The 20,203-nt window shown below is 32.6% G+C and overlaps 1 protein-coding gene across 1 annotated transcript in view; it reads right to left on the bottom strand.

Moving 5' to 3' along the window:
* Positions 1-400: 400 nt before the first annotated feature.
* LOC126748099 (probable RNA-binding protein 46) overlaps positions 401-20,203 on the bottom strand; it is a 37,178-nt gene continuing 17,375 nt past the window's right edge. The window contains exons 2-6 of the mRNA XM_050457100.1: positions 14,798-15,014; positions 14,513-14,742; positions 1,254-1,599; positions 1,108-1,204; positions 401-1,034 (exon numbers count right to left, since the gene is read on the bottom strand). Coding sequence (XP_050313057.1) covers positions 923-1,034; positions 1,108-1,204; positions 1,254-1,599; positions 14,513-14,742; positions 14,798-14,825 — 813 coding nt within the window. The 5' untranslated portion in view covers positions 14,826-15,014 and the 3' untranslated portion in view covers positions 401-922. The remainder of the gene's footprint in view (positions 1,035-1,107; positions 1,205-1,253; positions 1,600-14,512; positions 14,743-14,797; positions 15,015-20,203) is intronic.

Here is a 20,203-nt window from a genome sequence, read left to right as displayed (position 1 = left end):
TTCTCTTTTAAGTAATTAAATAATAATTTAGGACTGTGGTCTCTAAGCATGCAGCCAGAATCCGATATTTTTGGTCAGTGGGCCACATTTTTGAATATAAGAACTTTCTAGTAAAGTTTTGTACTTTTAATTAAAATTACATTTATAATTAAGTAAAAATACATTTAATGCATTTTTAATTAATTAAATAACAATCCTGGGCTTTTTTCTTCCATAAGAGTCATTCTTTCTACATTCTTCGTTCTCTCGTTAACTAATGTAATTACCTAAAAACAATTAATGTCCTAATCCAGAATCGTTGACCTTAACTGTAAAAAAATGTTTGCTTCAAACTTTAGATCCGCTTAATTAAAAGCCTTATTTCTTATAAGTTGCATTGAAATTTTATTCAAACACTAAATTAATTAATCCATTGCAATTTATTTAAATAGGGTAATAATGATTACAAAAATAGACTAATGCTATATACTACACAATAAAGCTAACCTACAAGACAAAAAGATTACAAGAATATTAAACATGCTCAATGTATATTAATTGTGTCATAATTAAAATGAAACAAAAGACTTAAAAAACGTTGTCCCTGGAGATTGCATAAATTTGTGATGAAACGTTTGGCAAGGTTAACTATTTTTTTGCAAATTGTTTAATATGAACATTTGAAAACTTTAAAAAATTTGTAATATTTTTAAGAAATTATCAAAACATGCCTAATTACCTAATATAGCATATTAAATCTCACTGCTAACCATATTATTATAAATAAATCAATAATAATGAACATACAAAAGCTAGAAAAAGACTAACCTAGAGATAAATAAGTGACAATAGTCCTTATACGCGAAGGGTAATAATTAAATTATTGTTTTTTTTATAGATGAAATTAGATATTATTAATATAAGTCAAGAAGGTTACATCAGTTTAATTTTCCTCATTTAAAAAACTTATGGTTTCCTTAGACTTAGAAGTGCGAGACGATCTTCTTATGGTGGTCATTTCCCTGATGGCCCTTCTACGCGAAATTGGAACAGACCTAAACACAAAAATCCCTTAGACTTAAAAATAAGCTAAAACACGAGCAAGAAATCATAAATGACAAGACTTACAAGCAAAAGTTGTCCGGAGCCATTTGACGTCCATGGCTGCTATACTCCCGTGGCCTTGCCCAGTCCACGGCAATATCTCTTCCGAACAATGTAAGACCTCAAAAAAAAATAATGCACAACCAAAAACTTAAAAGATACAAACTCACCAACTAAACATTCCTTAACAAATTCAGCGGAAGGTCTATCCAAGCAATTGATAAAAGCAAAAGTCACCACCTTATGGATTCGGGTGATAACGTAAGGGTTCACCAAAGCCCTGATCACTTGTTCTAGTTCCGTACCGGTCATTTCGTGGGGTAAATTATTTAAGAATAGTACCGATACTTGGGACATTACGGTCGGACTGACTGCGGGAATAGGGTCTGCCCAATCCACGTACAAGGGTTGATTCCACGCCCATAAGTTTCGGGGGTGTAACTGACGTCTTGCTTTAGACGCCTCCAGGTGGGTCTCGAATTCTACGAAGGCGAAGCCACGGTTATGGTTTGGGTTCTGGAACAACAATAAAATTAATGAATCATCTTTTATTTGCAGAACATGCATTGGTAATAATGCAAAAAAAATTGCGAAGGTTAGCCTAGTTGCTAGTCTTACACTTAACCATTTCATTCTACTAGCTAGTATTTAAATAAAAAGAGAACAAGAAAGAAAGATAAACAATAAAAAAAGAGAAAGAAACTTATACTAAGAATATCGAACAACAAGTAAATGCACTCTAAATTGAGTACCAAGAGATCTAAAGCTACAATTTTTCAAATTATGATCAACGTCTTTAAAATAATGCAGTATAATATTGAGGCATAATAGTAATAATAATAAATCAGTTTATTTACAATAATGGAAAAATATTACAAAATAATTAAATCAATTTATCAGTAAATAAACCGAAGCAGTAGTACACTACTTGAACGTGATAACTTATGACATCTAAACCTATACATAATAATAATAATAATAAACGTAAATAAAAATTAAGAATAATAATAACAATTGTTTTTTATCTTGGGTCATCGCTACAACTAATTTAGATTTTTACGAGTTCAGTATTTAATGTCTCTTTTCGGGATGCGAGTCATCCGTATGTCTTGTTCAGTAGTTTTTTTCTAAAAATAGGTTACTTTCTGAGATCTGCAATTCCTTAGTTTAGTCACTATATATTAATTATTAAATTATTAAATTTTTGATATTTTATGTATTTCTAATATTTTTGGAAACAAAGTTAAAGATTTGTCAAATGTAATGCTGTAGTTGCATGAGAATTGTTTACATTTTTAACAGATGACTTCTATATGTGCAGGTTTATTAGCAATTTGTGCACATAAAATTGCTGGAAATCTAATATACCAGTAATAGTAAAAAGCAGATTGGAAGGAAAAAAGCTTATTTTTATCATATATAATTCTAATTATCCATTTCTCGACAATTTTCAGAGAACCCATACGGCAGTTCCTTATTCCACCCCATCCACCAAGTCCATAGGTTAAATGATGTGATTGTATTAAATCGTTTAAATTTCGATAATAGACTTCTTACATTATTGGTGCTTCGGATGCGCATATATCCCATTTTAAGTGTCTGTAAGTCTGTATAATGTTACAACCAAATATTTCATTGTATTTGCTTCTGGTACTAAATTGGCTATGTCTGGACTATGTGGACCCATTTTTGGCAAATTGCTTGCATAAGATGTAAATGTTAACTATTTTTCTTTAGATACGTTTAAAGACAGTGTGTTTATTTAAAGTCAACTGAAGACAATTTTTCTAAACTCTTTTTCAGCCTTAACTTTTACAGAATGCCATGAATCAGCAGAATAAAATATGCCAGAATCATCTGCGTAGCTTATTATTTGTCCCAAAGTACTCATTTTAAGTAAGTTGTTGACATATAGAATAAACAATAAAAGTCCAAGTACTTTTTACATAATTTATTTTCACAAGTTGTGTGTTAAAAATTACTAAAGCAATAAGTAATTTTTAATCGGTTAATAAACCATATCCCTAATGCCATAAGAATAAAGTCTCTTCATCAAAACATCATGGTCGACCGTATCGAATGCCTTTGAGAGATCAACAAATATGCACAGTGATGGCTTGGATTTATCCAAGTTGTCATATAGGTACTTTGTTAATTGGAGAATAGCATTTTCCGTTTATATTTTTTCTTGAAATGCAAACTGATTATTTTCCTAAGAAAGATATTAACCGTCTCTTTAATTTTTTTTATATATTTTTGCGATATTCGAAAGTGACGAGATGGGCCTTTAGTTATTAACGTCTTTTTCCGAGCCATTGTTATATTGTAATGGTATAATTACGCCAATTTTTAAAGATTGAGAAAACATACTGGACTTAAAAGAATTGTTTATTATGCAAGCTAGGGGATACGCTCATTCGAATTTCTTTTAGAATTTCGGCCTTAATTCCATCAATACCAGGCGCCTTTCTCTTTTTGAGACTGGCGATGGTTTGTCCAGAAAATTTGTGTGTTCACAAATTTGTTCGTTAATTGCCAAACTTGTTTTTGGCACTCCCTTTATTTTATCCGCCAGCATTTTTCCAATTTCATTAAAATGATTTGATATGATTTCTTTATTTTCTAAGATTTCACCATTTGGGGTCCGTTAAAGTTAAAGGGACGTCTAAAAAACGATTTTTTTTTGAAAATTTTTACATAAAATGTTGAGCTTGAACATTTTATTGATAAAAAAGTGAGGATGAAGTAAAAAAATCCAAAATTTTAAAAATTATAAAGGATTTTCTACTTACGTATGATTCACAATTACACCCGGCTTAACTACACTCTATTTGCGACTAGGCATCACGTTGATCATTATATATGCTATTAATTTAAATTTAAAGCCTTAAGTAACAAAATTCTGCAACTTAGAAGGATTTACATCACTTCTTTAGGTGATAAACACAAATTTCCATTCACACGCAAATCAGGAATATCAAATATGTAAATACGAATTTATTCATAAATAAAAAAAACTGTCAAAATGTCACATATTTATTGGGAGTGGCTACTGTACTAGTACGATTATCGTAATTTTCTGTCCTGTCTCATTATAGGTAAGTATTTGTTAATTTATATAATCATAAAATATGCACACGGGGCGGTAGCCCCGTGTGCGCATACAAAGTGGGCGCACATGGGGCGGCAGCCCCGTGTGCGCACATGGGACTGGGTGGTTGGCGCACATGTGGAGTTGGGATTGCAAAAAGGGATTGGAACCTTGGGTTGGCGCTAAATAGTGGGTTGGGTAGTCGTTTGAGCCCTACTTAGTGAATGGGATAATAATTAGAAAATGGGAATTATAGGCACAAACACGCGGGGCGGGAGCCCCGCGTGTTTGTGCCTATAATTCCTATGCCTTATTCCTATTCCTAATGCCTATAATGAATTTAAAGATATTTATTGTTTCGACTATAAGTTAAAGTACATTAAACCTCATCGTTATTATTTACCTATAAATAATTAAATATCTTAAAATTATGTTTTTTTTTCAAAATGTATATTTATTATATATAAAATTACATAAAATATCAAATAATTTAAATAAATAATACCTATTTTTTAACACCTGATAAATGTGTTTTGATCATGGAATGTAAAATCTAACTATATTGTGCCTTTATTATCTGAAATTGAGTCCACAGCCAACCCATCCAACTAAAAAGTGTACCCGGCAAAACCAAAAAATACTACCGAGGAAGTAGTGAAGCCACTGCCATTTTTGTCAAGAAGGTTGTTGTTTTATTTTTCTTGTGTGTAAATTACAAAATATGTAATTAAAAGGGGTCCAAAGCGATAAAAAATTATACAAATTTACAATAATAACCCCCAAAAAGTTCCAAAATTGCCCCAATATATATATTTTTTAACTATAGCAAAATCAAGAGCTAAAAAACCTTGTGCAAGTTGGCAATAATTACGTATTTAACGTATGTAGAAAAACCTTCATAATTTCCAAAATTTTGTATTTTTTCCAATCATCCTCACTTTTTTATCAATATTTTGACCACACTCAACATTCTATGTAAAAATTTTCAAAAAAAAATCGGTTTTTAGACGTCCCTTTAACTTTACCGGACCCACCATTTGTTGTCTTAATTTTTTAAATACTTTTTCCCATTAGATTTTTGATAACAAATATCATTAACACAATCCCATACAGCTTCTTCCCTTTTTTAATGAGTTTTCCTATTTGAATGTTTGCAATTCCTATACTTTTCCCTAGGCTCGTCATTGTTTGGTTCCTTTTTACTTTGTTGATATTCTTATGAAAATGTAAATACGTTAATTATTCTCCTATTTTTTGTACTACTTTTATTAGTATTTTGTAGTTAAAGTTGATTCGTAGGGTTTCTTTAGGGTTCTACTTACGTTTGGTTTATTATTTTTATCTATAGTGTTTAGTTTTTAAGTAGTTCATCTTGTTCGAGAGCCCTATTTTGGCCCCAATTTAGGTTATTTAGGTTATATTATAGTAAATTCCTGTAGTTCTAATTTTCTAGAATTTGTATACTTGCTTGCTTTGACTGTCAGTATTCTCCTAAAATTATTGGTGTCTTTCGGCAAATACAATGAAGATAATTCTAAATATTTTGAAACTGTTCCATCGGTTTTTAAAAAGGACGCGCTTCGTGACAATTCATTCAGGTTTTAATTGTTTAGACAGTTTTTACCTTGGAAACAATTAAACGACAGTCAAGGCGAGTTAGGTTAGTGTTTTTGATGTTGACAATAAAAGTGTGTTCCCGAATTTCGTTACAATATAATTCATTTTTATCTTGTTTTTTTTTTAATAGACCCTTTGTTATTCATTTATTTTTCCCATTCTTTACTAATTAATATCCTATTACTAATTTTAACTATTTTGGTGTGTATGATATGGAATGCTTGGTAATTTTAGGTTTTAAAATATCAATTGAATCATTTATTGCAGTTTTTGCATTATCTGTAAGATATAGTATAGTTGACTACCAGTTTTCCAACAATTAATTTCTTAAGTTATTATAATCTATGTACATTCTCGATTGCATCTTATCCTTTTTAACATATTAATTTTGCCATTGAGAGGAAGACTTATAATAATCGAGTAATGATCTGTAAGGGCATAGTTCATAATAAATGACAATGGCTTTTTTGTTACAGATTTTAAGTAAAAAATTGTCAACATGGCATGATAAGAAGTTAATAGTTTTACTAAAAATATGACATAGTGCTACATTTACTACATTTGAAATGTTAAGCCATTTCAACTGCTTGCCTAAATTTGGTTGAAACATGGTCATATAATCCGTAGACCAAATATAAAGCAACAACAGTCATTCTGTACAATCTGTAAGTGATTCTTATTAACAATATATTACAATAATTAAACGTTGATAAAATTAATGTTTCACAATTTTTTTTTTAATTTTAAATGTAAACTTTAGAATGTATTGGCATACAAAACTTTCATTTTTGCATAACTTTTTTGAGGTTAATTTTTACGTGATCATTAAATCTTAGCTTAAGCTAAGACCAAAAGTTTTGGCACTTGTAAAAGCTCTTATGCATCACGTCTTTTTTCTGATCAAAACAAAGGCACCCCTGTCTTAGTAGGATTTATCTTTAAATTGTCGTTTGAATAATCGGAATCTGACTTTAGATCTTTATTAAGGAATTCTTCAGTATCTGCCCGATCATTAGGGTCAAAGTAATGCAGCAGCTGGGTCACCGAGTGTCGTCAGCATAAGATCTAATGTATAAATTTGCAGTAACTTTAAAAATATCCAAGGTGTAAATAAGAAATAGAAATGGTCCAATTATGGAGCCCTGTGAAGCTTTAAGCTGTAAAGCTTTAATTATATTACCTGCCATGTTCCGTAGGTTGACTCTAACCTGAATCTGTACCGCTCTTTCAAGAATTTTTGGCATGAGAGACATGGGACGAGGGTCATTCAAACTGGTTGGTTTATTGATTTTTGGGACAGGAAACAACAGTATTGCTTCCTTGAGGTTAACCAAAGTAGAATCTAGAACTATCTAATTCTATTTCGTCCTTTGTGATGTGATAATTGTATTCTAAAAATCAAAGAATACACCTGTTTCAACACACTATACTACGTGAACCAGCCTCTATTTGTGGTAAATACTGCATTCCCTGTCTCCCTTGCACAGTGGTTATTTCACTATTTTGTTTGCGCATCTAAGAAGTCAAAATACTTATTAAATAATCAAATACTAATTGAACCTGTACTAAAGTCTTGTACTACGTTAGAGGCATTACATGTTATACACGTTTGATTTGTTTGGTTTGTTGTAAAATAGCGTAAATGAGGTACTGGCTACAGGATTCTAAAAAGAAATACTATTTGTATTGTAATGTATTAGCATTGACTCTAATAAGTGACGGAGTTCAATAGCAGTATAATAAAATATAGTAATTGTAACAGTAAAGCAAGCAAATGCAATTTTGCTGGACAAGTAATATGTAATTTAAATTTTAGATCACTATCAATATTATCACCTAAAAACGTGGTCTCATAGCGATATTAAATGAACTCCAGACTACATTTAAATGACATAATACTGATTGTAGTTAAGTTTAGAATGAGAAGCTTTGAATCACACCAGGACTTGAGCTGTTGAAGATCTGTCTGAAGAGCCTATGACAGACTTATATCGTCAGCGCAATGCCATAGAATATTTGTACCGTCTGCAAATAATATAAATTTCCCAGAAATATTTAGCAAAGTAAGATCATAAATGAAAATCGGAAATAAGAAAAATGTAGCTCTAAAAAACTCCACATTTGGTTTTTCAATTTTCTAACGACGACCAGAACAAGAAACTAAGAATTAAGAAAAAGCAAGAAAGCGAATAAGTGATAGACGACATCTACAGTACGACATTCTATGGTACGAACCATCTTATGGAAACACCATCCTCACCAGAGCTTTGTTGTTAGGTAGAAAATAGAATGAACTATTAACAGTTTCTTTATTCGAAGGGAATCTTAGTGGGTCCAGTATTCTAAACTAAACTTTTGGTCAATTTTTCTGCCACAGAACAATAAAACTTATTGATTAGACTGGGGGACGTACAACTCATTATTATTAATACTTGCCGAAAAATTGTTCTTTTTTCCTAAGTCATGAATAATCGACCATCTCTCTTTCTTTCGGTTAAATGCCTTAGCCAGATGGTTACAGTAATACAGATTTCTAAAAAAACTAATTTTCTAAAACTTCTGAAGATTAACCTATAAGTATTGTTATAACTGTCAATTTTTTTTATATGTAATGTATAGATCAATGATTTTTAGAAGACAGTCTAAGGCCTGCGGCAAGCCACGGTTTTTTATTTCTCATCTTTATTCTTTTCATTGGGAATATCTGCGGAAAGATGTAAATTAATTTACTATGAAATGTACCCAGAAGGTCAAGCGACAACAAAACATTATAACAGGAAACACCGATATATTGTTGGTAGAAGCAGCCTAAACTTTCTTGATTCCTGGTTCTTTCAAGAGAAACATGTCAATCCTACACAACAGTGTTATCATAGACTTATAACCAATGATATAAACGTTGGAACTCGGACAATGGGGCTTAATGACCTAATTGATTTATGGTAGTAGGAGTCAACGGTATATCTTTGAAGAGAACTATACCTGGTTATAAGTTTATGTGCGTTATGATCAGATAGGGGCGCGTTTATAACTGAACAACTAATATGTTCAGAACAAATTTTTGAACATACATAATAAATAAATAATGTCTTTATTATACCAAAATGTACAAAGGCGAAGTCTAGCCTAGCGCTAATAATCTATTAACAGTTGGACATTCGAGATGCATCTGCAGATTAAAAGATTTTATTAAATTAGTTGATCTTAAAGTTGCTACATTGAGTCAATATGATGCCAAAAAGCTATTTTTCTTTAACTGTATTTGGTTATAGTCCTATAAAAGTAGAACCTCTAGCAAGTTTTAAATGCCTGAAAGACATAGAAAATACTTTAAAAGCATGGAAACTATAAAAAAAATATTCTGAAATCCTGGGAGAGGAAATAAAAATTTCCTTAAAATGCCTGAAAGGCAAAAAATTACTTTAAAAGTATGGAAACAAGGAATAACCCAAGCAGTAAGAGTCAATTCAATCAACGTTGAAAAAGAGCAACGTAGGCGTCGATTAGCAATGTAGACGTTACTGTACCAAAAATCACCATTGAATAGTCATTATTGCAAAAGCTACTTGATCACCATGTTTTCTCGGAGATTTTGCTCTATTTTCAGATAATAAATGATATTTTTAAAACATAATTCATATAGTCACCGTATAATTAAAAATGGTTCAATTGGACTTGAGTGACTTGATTACTTGCACTTAATTTTCTTTTGCATTTGCTTAATTTTCTATACTCAAACTTAGACTTACTGCAAAGCACTATCTCCTATATTAACCAAGAACGGAATGGTGATGAGTAAAAATTGAAATATTCTGTATACGTAGATCATATGACATCAATAACACATCTATTCAATCAAATACATCAATTAAGTCAAATTCGACGTTGATTTAACTGTTACAATGTAAATCAACGTCGAAAAGTTTCGGACATTCAACGTTGATTCAATTAAACCTTGCTGTCTGGGAATAATTTTGAAATGCTGGAAAAAAAAGGGCAAATGACTTGATATGCCTGAAAGGCAAAAAATTACTTTAAAACCCTGAAATAAAATTAAAAATGATTTAAATTTAAAATGCCAATGTAAGAAAATATATTCAAATTCCTGGAATAGAATGAACTAATATTGCACACCCCTGAAAGACTTTCGAGAAAAAACATCTAATGTCTGGAGTTAATTTACTTCAAATGACCTAAAGGCCTGAGGAAAAGCCTCGAGAAGATGGCCTTGAATAAATTAAAAAATTCGTTTTAATGCATGGATGATATAATAAGTCTCCACTCCAAATGCTTGAAATATAATACAAAAATCATTTGCAATTTTTAAAAAAGAATGTTAGCACCAAAAGGTAAATAACAAAATGTATATGGCACTTTTTCCTATTGTTTTTTCAGAAGACCAAATGGTTGCTTGCCCTAAAGAAGCCAATAAGCAGAAACACGTATCAGCAAGTACATGCAGTGCATATGAGTTACACGGATAAAACCCGAATATTAGATAATTCTAGAATTACCGACAGTGGAAGAAAATGAGTGATTTAGAGTAATTTTCACGTTTTAAGGCGCGATTTAATGAAATGCTTTGTGATTTGGTCTCAAGTAAAGACTTAAATACGTCTTGTATGAATGCTACACAATATAGTGATATTTTGGAATCGATAAAAGTGGCAAAAAATGTTAAATCTAAATCGACATTACAATATCGTCGCTTAAAAAGATTTGATGTCTGTGTAGTTGGTGGTGTTGAAAGGCTTATTGCTCCTGTTGCCGAAGGTGAAACAAATATAAGGTATTTCATCAAAATTGATGAAATTTGATATTCTACATCAGACTCACTTGGATATCGGTCATGGCGGAAAGCATCGCATGTTGAATAAGATAAATAAAAAGTATAAAAACATAACACAGGAAATCATCATGACATACCTAAAACTTTGTATGGCATATCAAAAGAAACAGAAATCTGCGAAAAAAGGGATTGTCGTCAAACCCATGGTGTTTTCGGAAATGAATAGTCGATGCCAAGTGGATTTAATAGACATGCAGTCGAATCCAGATCGAGGTTATAAGTTTATAATGGTCTACCAAGACCACCTAACAAAATTCGTACAAATTAGGACCTTACAATCAAAAACAGCCGAGGAAGTTGCCAAAAATTTATTGGACATATTGTGTATATTTGGGGGGGCACCGTCGATTTTACAATCAGATAACGGTGAGTAGATACTATAAAAAAATTCCTTATACAGAGTGATTTATGACAACAATAGTTTTTACTTTTCTATTTTAACGTTTTTAAAACTATTAATTGGCATAAATATTAAAGTATTTTTTTTTAACTAGGCCGAGAATTTGCTAATCGTATTATTGAGGAGTTGTGTTTGATGTGGGATAGACTTAAAATAGTACATGGAAAGCCTAGGCATAGCCAATCCCAAGGAAGTCTTGAGCGAGCGAATCAAGACATCCAAAATATGCTTATGACCTGGATGAGATTCGTCCAACTCATGAAGAATCGGGCATATCATGACGGAATTAAACTGTCACCATATATAAGGCAATGTTTGGATCTGAAATCAAAGTTGGACTTAAATCTTCGCTACCGCAAGGGGTAAAACGTATTTTATAATTAGATACTAAAAATTATTTATCAAATATTATTATTTTTAAATTAAATTACACTAATATAAAAAAGGTAAACCAGTTTTTTGTGAGAGGGTTTAGTTATAGGATATGTTCTATAAAAATGTTTTATTTTAACAGGTTATAAAAGATCTTGAAACCGAAGAAGACTTGGAAAAAATCATAAATGAATTTCGCCATGAAAAGGAAACCATCGAAGAAAATGAAAATGCTCCGAGTACAAGTCAGGACAATGTACTTAATGCTTGCTCAGTTTGCAGTGAACAAAGTCCATTAGTCGATGGAATCTGTACATTTTGTGACAGAAATAACCAAATTCTTTCAATCCGAAAGGAAGCGAAAAGAAACTTGGAAATCCAAGCTGAAAACATGAAAAGAATATCGGCAATTAAATTTCCTCCATGTAATGTGGGGGATACCGTGCGACTGAGAATACCCGATATAGATAGGGCAAGGGGCGACTTTAGAAACGTTTTAATGGTAGTAGTAGAAACAAATGGAGAAGGCATGTATCGTTTGGGTAAGCTGTTAAACTTATATTCTTATTTATCGAATGATCCTGTTTGTAGGAAATGAGAGTGGAACAATTGAAGAAATGTTCTCAAGAAACCAGTTTACAGTATGTGACAATCAACTCCTTGATATTGACAAAGTGTCATCCGAAACAAAATCATTACGACAAGAATTGCTACTAGCGAGTCTATGTCTGATGGTCAAGGATACAAAAGATGTCATTGTAAAACAAAATGTATTACACTTAAATGTCGTTGTAAGTCTTCAGGAGTACTATGTAACTCTAAATGTCACTCGAGCTTATCCTGCTCAAATAAGTAAGAGTATATCCAAGTAAAACTAAATATTTTCAACTTTATCTTCAAGTTTAAGATCAATAATTTCTTTGATTTTTAATGTGGCAAATAAAGCAAATATAGTTCAAATGTAGTATTTTTTATCCACATCTAAATTTAAGCGTTTTATCCATCTTCCCTTGGATAAATCTAGAACTACCCCGATAAAGTAAGAAGTCATTGCACTGATTTGCGTTTCATCCAGCTAAATTATATAAAACGCAAGCTATCCGGGTAAAACTAGTCTTATTCAATTTCGGGTTTTAACCGTAACACATATAATCCAAACATAAATATAATAATATATGTAATGCAAGTAAAAGTATTATGTCAAATCAAAAATGCTTTATTATATACAGCTAAAAGCTCTTATTTACAAAGCTTAAAAAAATAATAAAAAGTATATATAAATATGTAAATAAAGAAAATAAATACATTGTTTCAAACAGGTAGGTTACAAACTTCTAAAATGTAAATAATTTTCAATAACTTGCAACATTGTGGATATTAAAATACTCATCATAGATACGTTACACAACACTAAAAGTGCTTAGAGGTTAAATAAAGCCGGATAAAGAGATGATAACTCTAAAATTAACAGAAATTAAAAATAATAGGTATACATTAGTGTGAATCTTAACTATAAAGCATTATTTATATAGAGCTAAATTCCCACTATTGAATCTCGTTCTATAAGCATTGTGATTACGATCATAATATCCCTTGTAATTCTTGTGGAAAAACTCGACTGTCATCAAAATAAATAAGCAATTCAGAGTGAGAATCTTCCCCCCAACAAACAGAGGGCGACAATGATCCCTAAAGCATGCGCCACACAGATATCTCACCGCTTGCTTCTGCAATACAAAAAGGGATTGTAGGAGCTGAAGGCCTGCAAAACCCCAAAATTGAATTCCGTAGCGTAGTTGAGACTCGGAAAAATCCGACCACCAGGGCAAAAATATTTTGCCCTGGTGGTCGATTTCACAGTGGATCAATCTACTAGCATAGCAGGCGGAGGCTAATATCCTTCTCAACATGCAAATATCTGTTTCAAATTTCAGTTTTGAATCAATAAAAATGCCCAAAGAACAGTATGTTTTACTTATGGATTCTCCACTTAGTGACAGGCTTGGAGTATCTCCCTTGAAAGTTATGAGATTGGTTTTGCTTATATTAAAAGTAAGCTTGTTGGCATCACACTATTTTTTACTGTTTGAATATCTGTACTTATTGTCTGTTTCAGACATTGCCGATTCACTCAAGCTAAGTCAAAGCACAACCTCTGAACCCATAGCAAGACAGCTTTTGCAGCAGTATTCTGCGATCACCACAATCAAATGCCTTGGAAAGGTCACAGAACACCGCTACAGCCATTTCACCTCTATTTAGATCCAATTGAAGCTTCTCTAGTAAATTGAACACAGCGTCTGTAGTATTCTTCTGGCTCTGAAAACCAAACTGGTTTTTGTTCAATAATTTATATTTTTCGAGACGACATCCTGTCATGACATCCTGTCTTTGACTATTTTCTCAATTAATTTTGAGAGTGTCGGAAGTAAGAAAATTGGTTTATAGCAAGACATAAAAGCCATAAAATTTTTGATTTTAAAGGCAATAACGAAAGTAAAATATTTAATTTATTAAAAAATCTTAAACTCTGCGATTTTTTTTTTCACAAAATAGTTCTTTCGGCATTAAAACAACAATTTTTTTTTTGAGGTTAACAAAAAATTCAGTTTCAAGTTTTTGTCTTTAATACGGCATGGGATAAATAAGTTTTTACGCTAATGGGCACCAAGATTCTATTATTAGTTTATTGCGTCATAGGACTTCAAACTATTTGAAAAGAAAAAAAATCCGATATTGCAATTTCAAAAATTTTTCCTGTGAAAAATATTTGCAATACTGAAAAATTGTAATACGCATCATAAAGCGCATCTATCGGCAAATAATATCCAACCGAAGAAATTGTGATTTTTTTTTCATTTAGTGACACACCATAAAAAAACTGATTACAGATAGATATTTCTTAAAATTTCGCAAAAATCAAAATATCTCGAAAACCGTAATACTTTCGTTAGAGCTATGTTGGGTTATTCTGATTGGAAATAGTCCAATCTATTAGGAGTTTTCATTTGGACCACTATTTACGGGACACCCTGTATATTATTAAAATGATCCTTATGTGCTTTAAGTTGGATATAAAAAATAGTGACTATACTCTTACTTGTGCACTGGGATACATGATGACCGTGGAAATTCCCTCCACGGACTCCCGGAAAATATTCAAGATATCTTGAGAGGTTTTTTCTTTTGGAATATTCCCGACGAACAGACGGCAATTATCGATGCTCAGATAAGCAGCTAATTTAACATCTCGTATTATTTCGTAGCCGTTGAAGATCGTTATGGCCCGTTGCGCGTCTGCTGGATCAAAGTAGCGTACAAAGCCGTAGCCTAAGGGTAATAAAAAATACTTTAGAAGAACCTTTTGGAGATAAATTGAACGTACCTCTAGTTTTTTGACTGAAATCCAGCATAAGTCTAAACTTGTAAATGGTTCCCGCTTCTTGGAATAGGGGAACCAGGACGTCTTCGTACACGTGTTTCGGGATGTTCCCGATGAAAACTTCGCAGCCCTTTGGGGTGTTTTTGGAGCATTGGGGTGCACGTACCACTTCAAAAACCCTTTGGCCGTTTTGTTGGACTATGTGGTAGCCTGGGTTTGCCTACATAAAAGGAATTATTATAGAAACAAAATTAAAATACATAATCAAATATGTAGTTGCATTTTTGGTAACGTTTTAGTCCTTTAAAAATGATGCTTTGTAATTTTTTAAGTGAACTTATGATCCAAGATGGCGGCCATCCTTCATCCTTCCTTTTCAAATTGGCTGTCGTTTAACTGTCAAATGAGGTGTACTAGGTGTATCTATTTTTTACAAAAAATTGACGATTGGCCCCCATCTTGGCAAAACAAAAGGAAAAAAAGGGCCTAGTTTTCATCAGAAAAGTAATTTTTGCAACCCTACCATGACTCTTTTAATGCCTAGTGAAAGCAGACTAGATCAAAATTTAAAATGACAATATTTCATGTAAAATTGTTTCTTCTATACAACTCTCTTATTTTTCCACAGAAAAGAAATGGCAACTCTGCATTCGATAGAAAGTGACATATCATGTCAATGCTTGACATGTTTGTCTTGAAATATTTAATATTTTACACTCTAGTGTATAGCTATATGTCAAATGATTAATCTTCCAAGCCTCCCTCGACTAAATATCGACTCTGTTAACGCATAGTTAAAGCACACTGGATAAAAATTTAAAAAATCAAAGCAAAATAGTTTAAAGCTATACATTTTTTAAGATTCATTTAATGTAAGGCAACATTGTATTAATCATCAGAATGTCTTTAGTAAAATATGTAAGAACATACAGTGACTCCAATTTATAATATTAAAAAAAAAACTCTTAAATTCGTCTTTTAGCTACTCGTTTTTACCTCACATAAGGGAGACTGGGGTCAATTGTAACACGGGTCAATTGAAACAGTAATCAAAACTCATCAAATCAAAATCTTCCGCTTCAAGATAAAAACAAATTGCGCGCGTAATATAGACCATAATATCGACAACCATTTTCTGGCAGTACGCCGCGGGCCATTAAACAAAGTATACGTGCCTAGTGCGAGATTTTGTGTTCTCACGTATCCAAAGTAAGTATTTGCTATATTTCTTATACATGTGTAAATGAGTCTGTATGTGTATTTGGTTAGTTTGTCGGTTTTCATTAGTTAGTTAGGCCATTAACTTAGCTTTATTTTACTTTTATTTAAATTTGAAATTCATTTTGTTTGTAGTAAATATGGTGTCATTTATTTAAAAAAGTCGTTTGGGGTCAGTTGTAACGGGGACGTTTGTAACGTTTCAACTGACCCCGCCGTTCATTTCTAAAATAAAATAAATTGTAATTATTGAGTCTGTAGTGTGTTTAGTTTGTTTGTCAGCTTTCATTAGTTAGGACATTAATCTAGTGAATTAATTAGTTTATTTCATTTCAGATAAGAGTAAAAGAGTTCAGTAAATGAGTCCCGAAAACTGATCGTTCAAGTCGAGATATATCTTTATATGAATCTGCATATGCAGAGCTCAAAAATGGAAGTTCTCTACGCTTAGCTGCCGACCAATTTGGGATCTCTCAAGTGTCTTTGTTGAGATACAAGCGAAAGAAAGAAGCTGCGAGAAATATTGAAGGTCAACCACCTGTTACAATGGGCTATAAACCTGCAAATAAAGTTTTTAATGAACTTCAAGAAACCGAAATGGTAAAGTACATAAAAAAAACTGCAGACATTTATCAAGGTCTGTCAACCAAAGATATTCGGAGACTTGCGTTAGAATTAGCCATTAAATATGATATAGATAAACCGGACACTTGGATTAAGAACGGCATGGCAGGAGAAGACTGCTTTTCCGGTTTTATGTCAAGACACCGTGACTTATCAATAAGAGCACCACAAGCAACCAGCTTAGCTAGAGCAACCAGCTTCAATTGTGCAAATGTTTCTGTATTTTTTAATAATCTTGCCAAAGTTTTGGATCGAGACGAATTTGAAGCAAAGGATATTTACAACGTAGACGAAACTGGTGTGACAACAGTCCAGAAACCAAATCGAATTGTAGCAAAAAGAGGCATGAAACAAGTGGGTGCAATTACCTCACAAGAACGTGGTACACTCGTAACTGTTACGGTGGCAATAAACGCACTAGGCAATTCGATTCCGCCCATGTTTATTTTTCCTCGACTGCGGTTTCAGGATCATTTTATTCGTGATGGTCCACTAGGGTGTATTGGGGCTGGAAACGGGCCAGGATGGATGCAAGAAAAAGAGTTCGTCTTGTTCTTAAAACACTTTCAAAAGCACACAAATTCTTCACAAGCTCATAAGGTTCTACTCACACTGGATAACCACTCATCCCATATTAGTATAGAAGCTCTAGACTATTGTAAAACTCATGGAATAGTAATGCTTTCTTTCCCGCCCCACTGCTCGCATAAATGTCCGCCCCTCGATAGAACAGTTTTCGGTCCTCTTAAGAAAGCAATAAACTCTGCTTGTGATGGTTGGATTCGTAGTTTCCCTGGTAAACCGATGTCTATATATGATTTACCCAGAATTGTCGCAACATCATTGCCCTTAGCTCTTACACAAAGCAATATCCAAGCCGGATTTAAGTGTACAACAGAGTTCAACAGAGATATTTTTACGGAGACAGATTTCTCACCATCTTTTGTCACAGATAGGTTGCCTTCAACCGAACCTCCGAATGATCATCCTAGTTCAAATCCAGGAAACAATCTGACTGTACCAACCTTAGAAGATGAGTTTCAAAACCCAACGCCATCAACTTCTCGGGGCCTAAAAAATTGTGAAATTTCCGAAAACACCCAAAATAACACGTTTTCACCAGAAGTTGTTAGGCCTTTCGGAAAAGCTTCACCAAGAAAAATAAACGCAAGAGGAAAGAAAAAGAGGAAGTCAACCATGTACACCGATACACCGGAAAAGGAGGAAATAGAGAGAAGCTAATAAGAAAACACAAAAGGTCAAAAGGAATCTGGAAACCGAAAAGAAGGGTCCAAAAAAAGAGCCCGTGAGAACAAGAAAGACGTCATCTGAAAATTCTACCGACGACGAATGTGAATGTTTTTGTTTGGTGTGTGTTGAACCATTTAATAAAAGTAAGCCAGGTAAACAGTGGATCCGATGTACTATAACTGCAAAATGTGGTCGCATGAAGCATGCACACCACAAGAGCTCACATATTATGTTTGCCATAATTGCCAAAGTGACTGACCAAAAATTGAAAGTTAAGTGTTACACATCTATATTATAAGAACCACCAGTTGTTTTTTGTTTTTAAACTTTTTCCCAAGTTTTATTTTATGTTCCTACGTTTCTGTTTAATGTTCCTCCTCATAAGCAGAATATTAGCTTCTGTTATTTTTTTGTTGTTGTTATGGGGCATTTTTTACAGTCTCTATATGATTTTGAGTCTTTTTTGAATAATAAAAGAAAATAAAAAGAAATGTGTTTTTTATTTAATCTATATTGCTTTTGTTACAACTGTCCCCATAATGTGTTTCAATTGACCCTTGATCGGGGTCGTTTGAAACATTATGCTCCACCACTTATTTTTATTTGCATATTTTTTTTCGCTCATCTATAGTCAAATTTAAGTACTAGGTCAAGTATGTCAAGTTCCCAGATATATGTTACCTATTTTTTGATCATATTATAGTATTTATCTAGCCAGAAAAAAAATATTTGTACAAAATGGTTCAATTGACCCCAGTCTCCCCTACAAAGAGCCCAATTTAATTCCTTAACTCCTTATCTCCCTTTCTAAAAGAACGCTCTAAAAATATCCAACATATAACGTAAGCTTCTATAATAAAGCAGACTTTTTATCAGATAGGTACAGTGGAGAAGTATAAAGTAGATATCATTTGTTTAGCCAATTGGATGGAGTTTTATACCATTGACTACTGTGATCTGGATGGCTATAACCTAGCAAATAATTATTGTCTGCGAAAGAATACACAAAAAAATATTTGAACTTTTCTATAATTCATTGTATTACCATAGGTACTCTCAGAAGGCATCAATTTTTAAATATGTGCTATTGAAATTAAGAATATTCACCTATTAGTATTAAAAAAATGAATGAAGTTTTATCATTCTTATACAAAGCATCTGAAGCATGTGTTTTTGTTATTTTGTGGGTGTTTTGGTCAAAGGGTTAATAAAAAAAATATTTATTTCTAGCAAACATTTCTAGTTATAATTAATTCATCAGAGGTCTTTAAAGAACAGAAAACTGAAATAGTATGGCTAAAAGTTCAAAATTGCAACAATAACCGAAAATTTTACTTTTCTTTCTATGTATAAGGAAAGCTCTAAAGAGTATTCTCTTTAACTCTTTATTTATTGTATTTTCTCAATGAAAACTCAGTTTCTTAACTGAAGAAACAGTCAAAATCAAATATTAAATATTTTTTTTTACCAAACAATTACCGTTTTTATTCTTATTTATTAGATCAAACTTAAATATTAAGAGACCTCCTTACCTAGCATCAGCATATTACTCAACAGAAATATAAAGCCTTCAAGTAGGACCTATCAAGAAAAAAACTCATCTAAGGAGTAACAATTCCTTTCAAGTAAATATTGCTTTAAGGTACGGTCTGCTTTGAGCGAGTAGTCGGGGCGATTAGACGAGACGTTTAATCGTGTCATTATGTTAAATAAAAAATGGTCTAAGAAAGGGTCTGGTTTAGGCGACAAGTCGAAACAAGTCGCCACAAGACGACGCGTCTTTAAGCAAAATTGGTCGTCAGGCAAAGTAAACGCGCGCGTTTGTTAAATCGCTCGCGAGTGTGGCTGCAGAATGAAACAAAGCACTGGTTCCTCAGCGAAGGCTACAATTACATGGGTGCACATGAATGCTCTTAACTTTTTAGAGCAAACCAGATTCAATAGAAAGTAAAGCATTTTTATATACCTACCTACTTTATTATAGCTCATGTCATATATGGTTTTTTAGAACTTTATGCAATGTATCAGTAGAAGAAGAAGCAGGCGCATCAAGTGATTCAGAAACTAAGCAAACATTAACCGAACAATCACAAGAAGTTTTTTCAGGTGAAGAAAAGGAAGATATTGAGGACGATACAACGGCAGAAATTAATTCTCCACAATCACAAGATTTGGATACAAGTATAAATGAAGGTGCACCAAGAAAGAAGAGACATATTGTGCAGGAAAAAATGGATACAAAGATAAATGAAGGCCCCCAAAGAAAGAAGAAACATATTGGTAATGAGCAGCTTTTGGAAACACTTAACAAGAGAG

Source organism: Anthonomus grandis, chromosome 2 (assembly GCF_022605725.1).
Source record: "Anthonomus grandis grandis chromosome 2, icAntGran1.3, whole genome shotgun sequence".
Classification (NCBI taxonomy): Eukaryota; Metazoa; Arthropoda; class Insecta; order Coleoptera; family Curculionidae; genus Anthonomus; species Anthonomus grandis.
This window is presented reverse-complemented; position numbering and strand designations above follow the sequence as displayed.